This window comes from Suricata suricatta, chromosome 6, assembly GCF_006229205.1.
Source record: "Suricata suricatta isolate VVHF042 chromosome 6, meerkat_22Aug2017_6uvM2_HiC, whole genome shotgun sequence".
Lineage (NCBI taxonomy): Eukaryota > Metazoa > Chordata > Mammalia > Carnivora > Herpestidae > Suricata > Suricata suricatta.
In genome coordinates this window covers 106,313,116-106,329,601 of record NC_043705.1, presented here as the reverse complement: position 1 = coordinate 106,329,601, position 16,486 = coordinate 106,313,116, and the positions used below count along the sequence as shown (strand labels likewise).

At 45.0% G+C, this 16,486-nt stretch overlaps 1 protein-coding gene and 1 long non-coding RNA gene across 5 annotated transcripts in view; one reads left to right on the top strand and one right to left on the bottom strand.

Moving 5' to 3' along the window:
* SLC36A3 (solute carrier family 36 member 3) overlaps positions 1 to 10,649 on the bottom strand; it is a 28,533-nt gene extending 17,884 nt beyond the window's left edge. For 3 of the 4 annotated variants that reach the window (XM_029943001.1, XM_029942998.1, XM_029943000.1), the window contains exons 1-4: positions 10,139 to 10,649; positions 6,477 to 6,567; positions 3,897 to 3,985; positions 753 to 848 (exon numbers count right to left, since the gene is read on the bottom strand). In XM_029943001.1, coding sequence (XP_029798861.1) covers positions 753 to 848; positions 3,897 to 3,985; positions 6,477 to 6,567; positions 10,139 to 10,269 — 407 coding nt within the window. In that variant the 5' untranslated portion in view covers positions 10,270 to 10,649. Of the gene's footprint in view, positions 1 to 752; positions 849 to 3,896; positions 3,986 to 6,476; positions 6,568 to 7,911; positions 7,994 to 10,138 lie in introns of those variants that run through there. The other variant, XM_029942999.1, reaches the window with a different exon arrangement.
* Positions 5,237 to 16,464, top strand: LOC115294938. Its single transcript, XR_003910224.1, has 4 exons — positions 5,237 to 5,508; positions 6,308 to 6,366; positions 7,198 to 7,313; positions 15,629 to 16,464. It is a non-coding gene; the product is annotated as an uncharacterized LOC115294938 (long non-coding RNA).
* The last annotated feature ends 22 nt before the right edge of the window (positions 16,465 to 16,486 follow it).

Here is a 16,486-nt window from a genome sequence, read left to right as displayed (position 1 = left end):
CTGCTAGGGATTTACCCAAGGGATACAGAAGTGCTGATGCATAGGAGCACATGTACCCCAATGTTCATAGCAGCACTTTCTACAATAGCCAAATCATGGAAAGAACCTAAATGTCCATCACCTGATGAGTGGATCAAGAAGATGTGATATATATATATATACACACACACACACACACACACACACACACACACACACAATGGAGTATTACATGGCAATGAGAAAGAATGACATATGGCCATTTGTAGGAAAGTAGATACACCTCGAGGGTGTCATGCTAAGTGAAATAAATCAGGCGGAGAAGGACAGATACCATATGTTTGCACTCACAGGTCTAACAGGAGAAACCTAACAGAGGTCCATAGGGAGGGGAAGGGGGAGAGAGTTGGGGAGAGAGAGGGACACAAACCATGTGAGACTATTGCATACTGGAAACGAACCAAGGGCTGAAGGGGGAGGGGGAGGGGTGAAGGGGGTGATGGTCATGGGGGGGCACTTGTGGGGAGAAGCATTGGGTGTTATATGGAAACCAATTTGACAATAAACTTATAAAAAAATAAACAAAAACTACCTTAAAAAAAAAAGAGTGGGGTGGGGACGGAGCTATGAGAGGAGATTCCCTGTGTTGTTTGGTGGTTGGTAAGAACAGAGTCACTTAGCCCTGTGTAACTGAAAAGAAAGGAAGATCAGGTGAGGATTATCAGTGTCATTACTACGCCCTCCCAGACTGGTGTGACAGCAATGAGTACTACCTGCCCCACACTGAGTGGGTCCTCAGCCAGGCATTTGGGGAGGTCTCTAGGCTGTACATCATGGCCTCTTCATAGTTCACAAAAGTCTTTTGCAATCTAGGGAAAGGACAAGAATGTGTAACTTAAGCCATTTTTGTTAAAGGTGCAATTTACTCCCAAAGATAGTAATTATTACGTATTTGTGTGTTAACGTGGAACATCCTGAAAATTTTCCAGTAATGGTATTAATGAGGTATTATATAATATACTTTAAGAGGTTTTGGAGGTGCCTGGGTGGCTCAGTTGGTTAAGCGCTGACTTCGGCTTAGGTCATAATCTCATGGTTTGTAGGTTCAAGCCCCGCATCGGGCTCTGTGCTGACAGCTCAGATCCTGGAGCCTGTCTTCAGATTCTGTGTCTCCCTCCCTCTCTCTGCTCCTCTCCTGCTCACACTCTGTCTCTCTCTCAAAAATAAATAAACATTAAAAAAAAGTTAAAAAATAATAAAAGATTTCAGGAATCTGCCTTTTCTTCTTTTTCTGTAGTTGTCTTAAAATTTTTTTTTAAATGTTTATTTATTTTTGAGAGAGAGACACACACACGGCAGGGACAGAGAAAGAGGGAGACACAGAATCTGAAGCAGGCTCCAGGCTCTGAGCTGTCAGCACAGAGCCCGATTAAGGGCTTGAACCCATGAATTGTGAAATCATGATCGGAGTTGACTGAGCCACCTTAACTGACTGAGCCACCTAGGCACCATTCTAGTTGTCTCTTTAAACACTAATATTTAAGTAAAAGAAAATTTTTAAGTAAACAGTAACTGTGCATTGACTTAGGTCTGCAAACCAGGAGAGCAGGGATGTGAAAGTTTTGAGGTGTGCAAACATAGGTAGGGGGAGGAGGAAATATGGGAAGAAAGGGTGCGGGTATGGCCAAGCCAGCAATGTTCTTTTCTGGACTTTATTCCTTCCTTCCCACTGCTGAGGATGTTGGGATATTGGAGATGCCTCCCTCAGACCAGGTCCCATGCAAACGTGGTACTTAGGCTTTTGCCCAGCACCCCTGTGGGATGTGACACCCAACTTCCAGTATGTCTTGTCCCTCTTCCCTGGGTGGCCCTTCCTAAAGGCAGGGAAGGCCCTGCTGAGGAACCATCTGTGAGCAAGTGGGAGGAGCACGTGGCCCAGGAATGGATCCCTAGTGCTAACTGCATGACTGAGGGGAGTCGCTGGAAGACGAAGGAGACTGAGACTCAAGTCTCGGATTTAAATCCCAACACACCCCCTCAGATGGCTAGGAGAACTTGAGCAAATCTCTTCAGTCTCCTGACCCTCCGTGTTTTTCACACTCAGTCTGGGACTGGAGGAGGGGACAGTGACAGATGAATGTGGAGACACTTTGGAAACACGGCTCAATCTTTCTATTTTTATTATTGCTCATTGTGCTTGGTATTTCAAATATAAATGAGGTCACATTGCATAGGAGTGGCAAATATATTAGTCTGAGGGTTATAAATTCAAAAACTATGGGGCCAGACTGATACCAGTAATATGGTGAGAGGGGCTGGTGTGCCACGGGGGGAAGAGGAGAGGCAATGGCAAACCACTGCCTGTTCTGAGAGGGTTCTTTTTTTTTTTTTTTTTTTTTGAGAGAGAGAGAGGGCACAAGTAAATGGGGGCAGAGAGAAATAGAGTGAGAGAGAGAGAGAGAGAGAAGCAGGGCAGGGCTCGCCTGAAGCAGGACTTGAACTCGCAAACCATGAGATCATGACCTGAGCCAAAGCAGATGCTTAATCAACTGAGCCTCCTAGGGGCCCGAAAAAGGATTGTTTGGGATTTGGTGCCCCTGAGCAATGAAGGAATGAGACCCCAGAGGTGCCACATTGTCTAATTGGCAAGGAGAAGGTGGAATTTGCTTTTTTCCCCCCTAAACCAAACCAAAACAAAAACTGTGATGCTCTTAGGTTGTCAGTCTGTAACCTCGATATTAAGAAAAAAATTAAAAACAAGTCATCAAAAAAAATCAGAAAAGACTATCATGAATGGCCCAGGTGTCAGAAACCTACATGGTGGTATCACTGTCCCACCAGGCTTTCAAGGGGAGAAAAAACACGCAAAATGGTTAGAGCAGGGTCAGACAGGCCTCCGAATACCAGCTCTGCCGCTTCTTAGCCCTTCTTAGCCTCAGTTTTCTCATCTGTGAGATGGGAATGATGATAGTGCCAGGCTCGTAAAGCTCTGGCCGTGTACCTGGCACATGTAATTGGGCAATACATTTAATTGCTGAATAAGTAAGTGCTCTTAAAAGCGTTTTGCGAGCTGGAAAGTGCCCTACAAGTTGGGTGTGTCTACTGTATGCTCCAGATACACCTATTTGGTTTTGATAATTTGCCTTTATGAGGAATTTCGGTTAGTATCTCTCTCTACTTTGACCTGGGGGCAGTTTCCGCACATCTACAAGGACCCTTTGGGGTTTGCGCACCTTGGGAGCCGCGGAGTGCTGCAGATAGAGAAGCCTCAGGCAGCTGGCCGTAAGGAATTACTAATCAGCCATGGATTGTTGGTTTATAAATACAAAACCCTCACCATGGTTTGTCTTCATTGCATTTGACTTCTATTTCAGGAATTTTTTTTGCATTGGAATTTCAAATATGTAAACACTGAGTATTGTATGTATGCTTTATTAATGACTGGGCCATTGTGACTATTCATTTCAACTATGTTTTTTTTCTTCTACTAAATTGTACCAAAAAGGGTTTACCTAGAACAAATCACCCTTACAAGGTGTGTGTCTGGGGACTGGGGGAGGGGGGGGCGTTGGGCAGAAGGAGGTAAGAGGGAAAGAAGGACATCCTAAGTATTTCGCATTTTCATGGTAGTGTACAGAGCCTGCTTGCGTCTTTTATCACTTTTGATCTTTCCAGGTATGAGTATTTAGGGTCAGAGGGTGCAGGAACTTGACAAAGTCATCCAGCAGGTTAGCAGGCCTGGGCCTGGACTTAGGGGTTTCCGGTTGGGACTTTAACATCCTCTCCACCAGCTCTATAGAATCTAGACCAGCAGGTGCAGTGGCTGCAGAAGTGGCCATTAACTGGGTCTATGGTCAAAGGAAATTTAACCCAGATGGGGCTTGACACTGGGGTAGAGAGAGAAGCAGGATTCTCACCTCTGACTGAGGTGATGGGCGCAGTTCAACAGGATGACCATGCAGTGCACGGTGAGGACCCCGATGCCCAGCAGACTGAGAGGACCCACCTAAGGGGAAAAAGAAGTGGGGACAGCAACCACACACTGATCACTCCTGTAACCGACCCTCTTCCAGTCTGGGTGTTGGGCCCCTCTCATCATAAAGCTGTGTCTGGGATGAAGGTCCCTGCCTGAATGTCCCTGTGCTCCAGACACTCTAGTTCAAATGCCCTTCTTAGCATCATGGCCAAGTGGCTGCCTATTCTCTGTTAGGATACTTCCCATGATTACCCCACCACCTCCACGGACAGCCCATACTTTTCCTCATCTGCCTTGAGTTCTGCCTTCTAGATCCCTTGTTCCTTTTTCACACCCTGGCCCTCAATTCCTCCAAGACACTTGAAGACCAAGTTTCCTCTTACGACTTGGTTCTCTTCCTCCAGCACAGAGTTGTCAACAGTGGCATTTGTGATATTTTCCAGATGACTCTTTGTTGTGGAGGCCCCGCTGTGCATTGTAGGTTGTTCAGAACATTCCTTGGCCTCTATTCAAAATGTCAGGAGCACACTCTCTCCCCATGAGCTGTGACAGATGAGAATGTCTCCAGACACTGTAAATGTCTTGGAGGGGGGGGTGTATGTGCAAACGTCCCCAGTCAAGAATCATCGTTCTAGTATGTCTCATTTGTCAATAAATCTTTTATTTTTTTTAGAGATTGTATATATTTAAGGTGTGCAACATGCTGATTTGACATACATATACACAGCAAGATGATTACTGCAGTCAAGCTAACAAAAATATCTTATGCTTATATAGTTTCCATTTTTTATTTGTGTGATGATTAAGAAATAGAGTGAGCTCATTGTTAATTCTAATCTCCCAGATATGATTAGAAGACCATAAAGAAGGACTCTTTCATGTCTTTTGTGCTGGACACTTGTGCCTTTACAGATATGACCTGACACAACATTATCACAAAGACACAAATGAGAGATCAAGAGCACCACCAGATTTCACTAGAAAGTAGCCTCCTTATAATGCAGACTTCCTTTGATCTTATTTACTTCCACAGTCCCAGGGCCTAAGAATCACATAGTAGGTGTTGAATATGTATTTCTCAAATGAATCATGGTCAGAAGTTCTGATGGGAGATGGGTGGCAGAGAAATCATCTAATGACTCTTGGGAAGCAAAAATCAGAGCATAAAAGAGCTGACAGCAAATACCACACTGGCAAAGATTGTTTGGCTGAGGGCCATGTGGTAATAATACTCTTCAGAAGTTCTAGAACCCTGAGGATTTCAAAGGAGGAGAGTCTCATCTCAGGGTTGGAACTGCCACAGGTTGGAAGTCATATCAGAAGAACCCAGGGTCTTGATATGCCTTCTTTTGACATGGGGACCACTTACTAGGCCTGGAGAGAAGGAAAAATTAGAATCACCTAAATGGAAATCATATACTTGGCCATCAATTCAAGTCAACAGATATGAACGGGGACTTCCTGTGCTCCTGTGTCTACAGCAGGTTTTGTGAGGAAGTATAAAAATATATCATCGAGCTCCTGCCCTTGGAGCTTTCAGGGAAGTGAGAAAGGTAGGTGTACTAAAAAATTATGTCTCATCTTTGTAAGTGCTATAAGGATTTCAGGTGAGGTAGATAGAAGTTCTAGAAAAACACAAGGTGAAGGTGGCATTGATTTTAATAGAAAACAGTAAAATTTCACAGAGGAGGCAGATTTTGAAAGGCAGAAACAAGGGAGAAGGAACATCACAAGCAAAGAGACAAAGATGGGGTGACACAGGGTGTTGGGACTGGTGACACTTTTGTTATCCTCATCTTTCAAGCCATGTTCTCTCAGTCAACCACTGTAATGGTGTGAAACAAGAGTGCATGCTCACGTATCTGCAGGGACCAAGCTACTAGGGTAAATGAGTGAACTGGGCTGGATATAGTTCTAGGGCATGTGGAGGACTGTGGCAAAGTAGACCGTGTGCTGGTGTGTGAGTACGGTGGGTCTTTAGGAATAGTGGAGGGATGGGGGAACTGGATGAAGGGGTTGAAAAGGTACAAGCTTCCTGTTAGGAGATTAACAGGTGCTGGGGATGTAATGTGCAATGTGATGACCATAGTTAACACGGGTCTATGGTATGCTTGCTTGAGTGAGTATTGCAAAATAGATGATATTATCATATATATACATACACACAAAGAGTTGGATGTTAACTAAACATTTTGTTGTAATCTTTTTTCAATGTATGTCAAGTCATCATGTGGTATACCTTAAACTTACATGATACTCTATGTATATACCTTAAACTTATATGATACTCTATGTCATTTACATCTCAATAAAACTGGGGGGACAAAAAGAGTAATGGCCTGTCCCCTCCAGGTACATTCCATTTGACTCCAGTGGATTGATGCCAAGGAGCACATTTCCTATTGCAGAAGGTATGCCCAAATTGACCATTGATCAGCAGTGCAAAGCCCTTTGGGGCCTATCACCTCTTCCTCCCTCCCCAATAAGTAAACCTAGTTTCCATCACACAGACCCCTCTTACCAATAGACCGGCATTTTTCATGGCCAAGGGAAGCCCCAGGAGCCCTGTGCCAATGTTGCATTTCAATAAATGGATCAAGGTTTGCATCCTCCTGTAGGGAAGAATAGGGAGACAGGAGGGTATGTCAGTGGATGGGAAAGGTGATCCAAAGCTCAGGCTCCTTCCAGTATCTTCAGCACCCTCTACCCTTTGGGAAGAGGGACAAAACCAGATGAAGTGAACTCTGGAACATCTGGTCCAGGGCAGGTGCTAGTCTAGGTGACTCAAAAAATATTTCACACACAATAGGTTCTAAACAAAAGATTAACAATTGCTACCGTTCTGGATAAGCCCCTAGTACCAGTTTATTCATTAATTCATCTAATGGTTTATTTGACCATATACTCACTCAAATAATCTTTATTGAGACCTACTAGATGCTTGATATCTAGATGGAAAATGAAAAAACTAATAATTTTCTTAGTTTGTAATTATTGGTGCCAGTTCACTTATTAATTCACTCATTAGAAAAAAGCATAACCTCTCCTGATATATGGAGTATTTACTGGTTCTAATTCATTCCTTCATCCATTTATGCAACTAATATTCCTGTGAACTGTTCCATGCTTTGCACTGGAAGCAATTTAATAGCAATTGTTACTGCGCATATAGAATGCTAACTATGTGCCTTGTAAGATGTTGGGTACCAGGTTTTAAATGCTCTCCATGCCTGGGCTGGCAGTTTCTGCTCAGGCACCACCGATGCACTGGGAAGGGGGAAGGTGGTGCAGGATCATGAGAAGAGAATCAAGAAGGAACTGAAATGAGAAGCTGAGTGCAAGAGCAATGAACTCAGAGGTAAGGACCCCTGAGGTAAGGAGCCCTGAGTTCTGAGTTCCAGATCTGCCATTAACCTATGAAATTTGGCCCCTACTTAGATGCTTATATCTTCTGTTTCTTCATCTGCCAAAAAAGAAAAATAGAGGGAATAATTATTGCCCTGTCTATCTCCCAGGGAAGTGATAAGAATCACAAGAGGTAATGACATGATGAATCTTGGAATCATGAAGTGCTTCTAAAATGTGAGGCATCACCAATACCACCACCACTATCATCACCACCCTCCTCCTCCTCCTCAGCAACACTCTGCCTTTGGTCTGACCTTATGGTGCTCACCTGCTAGAAGGGCCTCCTGGAAGGAGAAGTAGAGCTGGGTGGGTAGAAAACAGGCAAATAAGGGCTGGTTGAAGAAGGTAGACGTGTTCGTTCCTTCTAGAGTATAATGTGCCTTGAGGAAGCTATTGGTAATACCTTCTTGTGCAGTCTTAGAACTGTCTAGAGGCAGCTTAGCATGCTCACACAGCAAGTCCCTTAGAGACTGAGCTCATGTCTCTAGGGCTTTGTCTCATTGTTTAGGGAGTCAGGGCCATGTCCAATTTTATAGTTCAATACCGACCTGGGAGACGGTTGGGACCCCCCTTGACTGCTTGAATCTTCATTAGTCCAGTCTATTCACCTGAGGATGGGGGGTACCTGCTGTACCTTCACTTCCAAGAGGCCATTTTTATAACCTTTATTTCTTGATAACTGCAATTATTGGGAAAAAATGTCAAAGCAAAAAACAAAGCAAAATACCACTTTTTATCTTTTGTCAATTATTTGATAGCTATTTCTCTAAAAGATATGCTCTTTCTCCCCTCTTCCTGTCCTCTGTCCTTCCATCCCTCACGTTTTTTATTTATTTATTGAGAAAGAGCATGAGCAGGGGAGGGTCAGAGAGAGGGAGACACAGAATCCAAAGACCAGGCTCTGAGCTAGCTGTCAGCACAGAGCCTGATGCGAGACTTGAACCCATGAATCACGAGATCACAACCTGAGCCGAAGCCGGATGCTTAACTGACTGAGCCACCCATGCACCCCAACCTCACTTCTTTTCTACAACAGCATCTCGTCCAAGTTGATCAAATCTCTTGGAAAAAAGTGAGACCAGCCTTTGGAGAAACCATGTGCCCTGGCTAACAGCATTCTAGATCAAGGACTTGGACAGTAAAATACATGTTGGGATTTTTAAAAACATAACTATTTTTCCTTGAAGAATGATACATTGCCCTTGTAAAACAAAATAGTGGATTTCCACTAATTGGAAATAACCACTGTTAGCATGTGGGCTAACATTCCTCTGGACATTTCTGTTTGTTTTTAAATGCACACAAGTTTATACAAGGAGAGCCATTTTATAATACTGTCTCCTAAATTAATTTTATGAATAGTGTGCCTCACACACTTTCGGCTAACATAGGTTTCCTTTATCACTTGTCATGGTTGTATTGTATTCTACTGTATGTATGAATCATATTTTATTTAAATAATCTCCTACTGGTTCCAAATTGTCAACATTAGAATCGGTGCTTCAATAAAATTATCATGTGCACTTGTGTTATTATGTCATTAGGAAAACTTCCTAGAAGTGGTATTTATCAACCAAAGAATATAATTATTTATATTTATCCTTACGAATACCTAAGTACACATTGTATGAAATTCAAAAGGTAAAACAAAAACAAGAACCAAAAAACCTTATTACATAGTGCCTAGAAATCTCTCTGCCTCTCTGTTTCCCCATTTTCTTACTCCTAAGGAGCCACTGAAGCCAGGAGTGTGTGTGTGTGTGTGTGTGTGTGTGTGTGTGTGTGTGTGTTGTGTGTACTTCTAAAGGAAGCATACACCAAATAAGTATTTGCATGTTTTTTAAAAACTTATTTATTTAAATTCAAGTTAGTTAACATACAGCGTAGTATTAGTTCAGGAGCAGTATTTGTATGTTTTATATAAATACCTGTTATGATTTGACATACCTTACACCACTGCTGTCTGGAAAGGTCCCAGCTTAATTCTTCCTAAAAGGACCAGAGGAAGGGCATTTCCTGACATCCTTAGCAACACTGGGTATTGTCACTTACAATCTTATTATGCCCAAGGCTATTATCTGATCTGATTACTAGATGATAGTCTATCTAGCAGTAAAGTTCAAAGAAAAAGTTCCATGTGTCTGAGTTTACAGCAGTGCGAGTAGGGACATGAGGCTAGGAGGGTGTATAGGCGAGCGGGAGGGAGAGAGTAAATAATAGTAGATGTAGAAAGACAGGAAAGCAGAGGAAACTGGAAGGGTGAGCACCGGCCTCTGATAGAAAGTTGATTCCTAGGGGCGCCTGGGTGGCTCAGTTGGTTGAACATCCGGCTTCAACTCAGGTCATGATCTCGTGGTTTGTGGGTTTGAGCCCCACGTTGGGCTCTGTGCTGACAGCTAGCTCAGAGCCTGGAGGCTGCTTCCGATTCTGTGTCTCCCTCTCTCACCCTCCCTTGCTCATGATATTTCTCTCTCTCTGAAAAAAAAAAACATTAAAAAAATATTAAAAAAAAATCGATTCCTAGAATCAAGCTCATGCTGGGGACAGCCCCTCTATCTGGGTTTTCTGCAACAACCGGAAGCACATGTAATACCCAGAGCCGCACGGATCAACCTTCTTAGGTTCTGCTTTCATGTTTCTTCCATGTGTCTCCTGTTCAGTGGGGGTGCAGATGTCAGGAAGAGAGAACTAGACAACTAGGCTGGTGTGGCCCAGGGCTGTGAAGGCAGCCAGGCTCGGCTCCCTCAGATCTGGAGGGGCAGGACAGTCACTTACGATAAGCCATTGGCTTCCTCGGCAGGACGGACGTTCTCTGTAGTGACATTGGTGCTCCTCTCCAAGAGTGACTTGGACCCATCGTCCAAGGAGCTAGAGTCACTGTTGGAGTCCCTTCCAAGCCGTGACATCTTCAACAAGGTGGGGAAGTGGTGGCAGCTCAGGGTGAAGGCCTGTAACAGCCTTGAACCAGCCTCCCGTGAGTTTTTCTTCGGGAAACTGGGGCTGCAGGCTTGAGACGTGCCTGACCCAGACTGAAGCCCAGATGTGTGAATCAGTGGAGCGCTGGTGGCAGGAGAAGCTGATGTTGTCTGTGCCTCACCTGGCTTTGGGGACACTTATGAGAGTCTCTTCTGAGCAGGACCCTCAGTGCCCCCTCACGATTGGTTGGCCACACGCCAGGACTCACCAGAGCTCCCAGTCCCTCCCAGTTCAGCCCTTAATGCTGTAGGGCAAAGTGAACAGTGTGCCTGGGAGGAGGCAGGTACCATTGGACTGCGGGTCCTGGTGCCGGGATGTGGGGCCAGGCTCAGCGCCTGTCTACCTCTGGGAGAGGAAGCCAGAGCTACCTCACAATGGAAGCTGCCCAGCCAATAAGGTGCCACAGAATCCCAGGATGCAGGTGTGGCCCAACCCAGGGTGGGAATGAAGGGTGGCTTTTCAGGCCTCAGTGTTAGCTACTCAGAATTCCTGTACAGGAAGGGTGTGTGGATTGCCACCTCTCTGGAATGGAGTACAAAAGTAAACTGAAAAACATCATTTATTCAATGATATCTATTTATCTATATATTGAATAAATATATCTTTGAGTTTTTAAAAAAATCAATTAAAGCAATTCTTTTTTAAATAAGTTTAAAAAATATTTATTTATTTTGAGAATGAGAGAGTACACCTGTGTAAGAGGGGCAGAAAGAGAGGGAGAAGAGAGAGAATCCTAAGCAGGCTGCACGTTGTCAGCACAGAGCCGACATGAGGCTCGAACTCACAAATTGTGAGATCATGACCTCAGCTGAAATCAGGAATCAGATGCTTAACCAACTGAGCCACCCAGGCACCCTGGGAGGGCTGCAATTCTAGAGTGGTGGTCAGAGAGAGCCTCACTGAGAAAGTGACACATGGACGGGATGAGGGAGCTTGCCTCATATATGTCTTGGGCGAGAAAATTAAAGCAGAGGGAACAGTAAGTCAAAGATCCTGAGGCAGGACAAGGCCTGGATATTTCAGGAATGGTAAGAAAGCCATGTGGCTGGCTCAGGATGCACAAAGGAGAGGGGAGATGAGTAGAGTGGGCATATGTCTGGTTTGCCCAGGACTGTGTTGATGTGTGTTTATTGCCCAGACAAAATTACCAACAGTGCTTCTTTCACTATTAAAGGTGTCCTGGTGTGGATGAGAAATTACATGGTCAGATCAGAGGTGCACTTAACATACGTGGAAGTCATGGAAGAGCGGTGGAATTGGACGGGCAGGAACTTGTAGGTCACAGTAATGCCTTTAATTTTTACTCTGAGATGAGGAATCATGGAGGGTTTGAGAAGAGAAGTGTCGTGACTTGCACTTTAACCAGATCTCTCTGGGCCATTTGTTGGGAGCAGATGGAAGGAGGGCAAGGGCCAAAGTGGGGAGATAATGAGGAGGCCACCGCAATGAGCCCTGTGCTAGTCAACAGTGGTTTAGACCAGGGTGGTAGCTGAAGGGTGGTAAGTGCCTGAAGTCTGAGCACTTTCATTTTTATTTATTTATTTTAAATGTTTGTTCATGTTTGAGAGAGAGCGTGAGTCGGGGAGAGGCAGAGAGAGAGAGGGAGGCCGACTATCCAAAATGGGTACCGCCCTGACAACAGAAAGTCCGATGCAGGGCTCGAATTCATAAGCTGTGAGATCATGACCTGAGCTGAAGTCATTGGATGCTCAACCATCTGAGCCACCCAGGCACCCCAGTCTGTGTGCTTTTAAAGGGCAAAGCCTAAAGGATGTGCTGATGGGTGTGAGCAGGGTATAGAAAGAAGAAGGGGAGGTGTCACGAGGACCTCATGAATTTTTTTAATAGTTTATTGTCAAATTGGTTTCCACATAACACCCAGTGCATCTCCCCACAAGTGACCCCCCACCATGACCATCACCTCCCTCCCCCTCCCCCTTCAGTCCATGGTTCGTCTTCAGTATTCAGTAGTCTCCCTTGATCTGTGTCCCTCACTCTCCCCCGCTCTCTTTCCCCCTTCCTCTGCCCATGGTCCCCTGCCAGGTCTCTCCTAGTAGACCTATGAGTGCAAACATATGGTATCTATCCTTCTCTGCCTGACTTATTTTGCTTAGCATGACACCCTCGAGGTCCATCCACTTTGCTACAAATGGCCATATTTCATTCTTCCTCATTGCCATATAGTACTCCATGGTATGTATATATATATATATGTACCACATCTTCTTGATCCATTCATCAGGTGATGGACATTTAGGCTCTTTCCATGATTTGGCTATTGTTGACAGTGCTGCTATGAACATTTGGATACATGTGCTCCTATGCTTCAGCACTTCTGTATCCTTTGGGTGAATCCCTAGCAGTGCTATTGCTGGGTCATAGGGGAGTTCTATTGATAGATTTTGGGAAGCCTTCACACTGTTTTCCAGAGTGGCTGTACCAGTTTACATTCTCACCAACAGTGTAGGAGGGTGCCTGTTTCTCCACATCCTCACCAGCATCTATATTCTCTTGATTTGTTCATTTTAGCAACTCTGACCGGTGTGAGGTGGTATTCCAGTGTGGTTTTGATTTGTATTTCCCTGATGATGAGTGATGCTGAGCATCATTTCCTGTGCCTTTTGGCCATCTGGATGGAGGACCTCATGAATTTTGACACGAGTGGGAAGGAAGGTGTTGGGTCGCACAAGCCTTGTCTTGAAGATGCACTTGGAGAGCAAACCCAGGCCCACCCTACTTTGACTGCATGTTCATTTGCAATGGTCTAGATAGGCTACGTAGGAAAAACATGGCGGCCATATCAACTTGGTATTGCCACAAAATCAACTCCCAGAGCTTCTCCCTTCCTCTGAATGTCAAATGAGATTTCTCCCTCCTCTGATGCCCTAAAGGCTTATTCTTACGTTGAGAAGAATTCTGCTCCCCTACTGCATTTATTTGCTGCTTAAATACTTCCTAGTATAAGCCTGCCCTGTTAGGCACTGCAAGCTTAGCAACAAACACTTTCAAGGAGTCTGCACTTTGGTGGAAAGTAGGAAGATGACCCTAAACCAGAAAACCAGACAGTGAGAGGTGATAATAAATGTCATGCTCATTTTAAAGCAAACCAAAACAAAACTCAAAAATACAAAGAGAAGACAGACTCACTGCCACCGTCCAGGGAGGACAACTGTGAACATTTGATGTGCTTTGTTCACACACATGTGAGTACTTGAACAATCCCACCACCAACTTAATGCGTAATAAAAAAAATTGTGATACACATAACGTAAAATTTACCATCTTAGCCATTTTTAAGAGTGCAGTTCAGTAATGCTAAATGATCCCCAACCTTGGGCCACCAATCTCCAATCCTCTTTTCTTCTTGCAAAACTGAAACTCTGTATCCATTACACAGCTGCCTGTTCCCCCCCCTCCCCTGTCCCCCACACCCTGCAAGGTTTTTATGAGTCTGACTACTCCAGGTACCTCATAAAACTGACACAATGCATCGTTTGTCTTTTGGTGACTGGCTTGTCTCACTGGACACATTTTTTGTTCTCTTTCACCTTGACCATCACAATCTGAGCCCTCTCTCGGGCCTTACAAAGTGAGGGGTGTTGTGCACAACTGTGTGAGCCCTGAACCCATCTGTCACTGCATGCGTGATCATCTGCAAGTCACGTCCTATCTCTAAGCCTGTTTCCTTACCTGAAAATGGGGACAATGAGAGTATATACCTCATAGGGTGATTGTAAGGATTACGGAGATAATTCCATGCAAAACACAGTAAAGGCTCAGTGAGGGATGGAAGAAAGGATTTTCTATGATTCTTGATTTAAGCGCAAGCTCTGAAACTTAAAGAATCAGTTGGGATGAGGAGCGGGTGGAGAGCCTGCGTGTCTGTGTGTGTGTGTGTGTGTGTGTGTGTAAACCAGTACCAAACAAACAAAAAAACCCTTAATATCTTCACACTCAGACACAATTCTAATACTTGGCATTCTTTAATGTTGCTGACAATGACTAATGAGTCTTCCCAGCTTGCTTTGATTGGTTACATCTATATTACTAAATTTATTTTTTCTTTCCAAAATTGAGCTTTAGACAGATTAGCTGAAGTGATAAGATGAGCCTTCCACCGTAGGGGCTTGTGGCTGGACCACGAGTATGACAGTTTTTAATAACAGAGAGGACAATCTTAAACTTAGCAAGTCTGGTTGGGGGTGATGGTGGAATATGGCGGGAGAGGCGAGCTCAGAGAGAGGAAGAGCGTCTCGCCGCGGCTCTGAGCCAGTCAGTGGGAGGGCTTTGGGCCTGCTGATGAGAGAGGGAGGTGCAGGGCGCAAGTGATGAGCCAGCTCCTTGGCCAGGCCAGCTGTGTCCCCCTGCAGAGGCCAAGGGTGTCCTGCCCCCAAGCAGGGGCTCTGCAGACAGACTATGGGGTGTGGGTGCGGTCTGCTGGCCCTCCTCCCACCTGAGTAACCTTCCTGGAGTCTAGCAGGTAGAAAGTAACACACACAAGGAGCAGACTAGGGTTTGGGAATTGGGGCAGACACTTTCCCCCAGGATCTTCCCTCAGTCATATAGGAGGATCACAATTGAAAAGAAGCAGGAAAGGGCCTTCAAACATTGTCTTAAAACAGAAACTGAAACCAGCCTGGGTCATACCCATAAATTACAGGAGGTCTGATGAGAAACTCTCTCTCGTGACTATACATCTGCCTACAATATCGCCTCAGTTATTTGGGGGCACTCTCCCAGTTTTAGTAATTCTAGGGAGGAAGGAGCAAACGCTGCCTGGAGGGTGGAGCTGGTGTTTCGGGTTGGTTCGCTCGCTCCCGCTGGGGGCCAAGCTCAGATGTGAGAAAAGGCCCAGGACTGTCATCAAAGCAGGTCAGAGTGGAGGCAGTTGTACTTTGTCCTCGAGAGCAGTTAGTGTCCCTCTGCCCTTAAAGGACCCATGATGGTATCGACTTACGTGACTACCTGTATTTCTTACCCTGTGGAGAGTAAACTAGCTTTTTTGAGGGCAGCGATGCTTTCTCATTCATTGGCATATCTCCTTTAGAGTATCAGTTAACTTTTGCTGCGTAAAAACTCCCACATCTATGGCTTAAAACCACATTGATTATTTCTCACAATTCTGTGGATCATCTGGGCAATCCTTATGGTTTGGGTCAGCCTGACTGCAGCTGGGTGTGGTCTAGGAGGCTTCCCTCATGTGTCTGGAAGTTGGCAGGCTGGTTGATCCGAGGGATGGGCTCAACTGGGATGATTCATTTCTGTTCCACATGCCTTCTCGTCCCCCAGTAGGCTGGCTCCGGCTTCTCCACCTGGTGGTCTTCACAGCACAACGAGAAATGAAAGTCCTGATGCACAAGCCGTCACCAAACCTCTGCTTGAATCACATTTACTCATGTCCAACTGACCCAAGTAAGTCACAAGGGCAAGACCAGATTCAAGGAGTAGAGACGTGGATTTCACCGCTTGATGGGAAGAGCTGTAAAGTCACATTGTCAAGAGGGATCTGTGGCCATTTTTGCAATCTACTACACGAACCTTGAGCTATGCTTGATACACAGTAGTTAGAAGGCTTGCTGCAAGAATTAAGAGGTGAATAAGGCCAAATACTGTAATGGCATTGTCCACTCCTCTACCCCCATCATTGCCACATCTACTTCCATGCCTCTTCCCTACTGTTGAGATCTTTGACCTGGGCCAAAACTTTATCCAGTGGTTTAGAAGGTTTAATGCCCTGGGCTTAAATATGATGGCTCCTTTCTGAGAGTTGCAGCTCACATTGGACCTCTTTGCCCTATCCATTTTGACACGGGAGCTGTGCATACCTTGCTGGATTAATGGTTATGTCCCCTCCTCTTTGCTCATTGAGCAGATCTGGGAAAGGGGGAAGGGGGGAAACTCCTGGTCCACAAGACCAGGGTCAGCCTTAGCCAGCTGCATCTCCTTCTGCCAGTGGCTGTCACTTGGTTCCCCCTAGTGGCTTCTTCTTGCATAGCACCACTCAAGGTAACGTGAATTGCCAAAAAGTTGGATGGAATTAAGAGCCTTCCATGGGAGAGCTCTCGACTTAATGAAAAGCTATAGATGGAAAGAAAAGGAATAAACAAAACCACATTTAAAAATTATCATCTAGACCCTGTAGCCAGT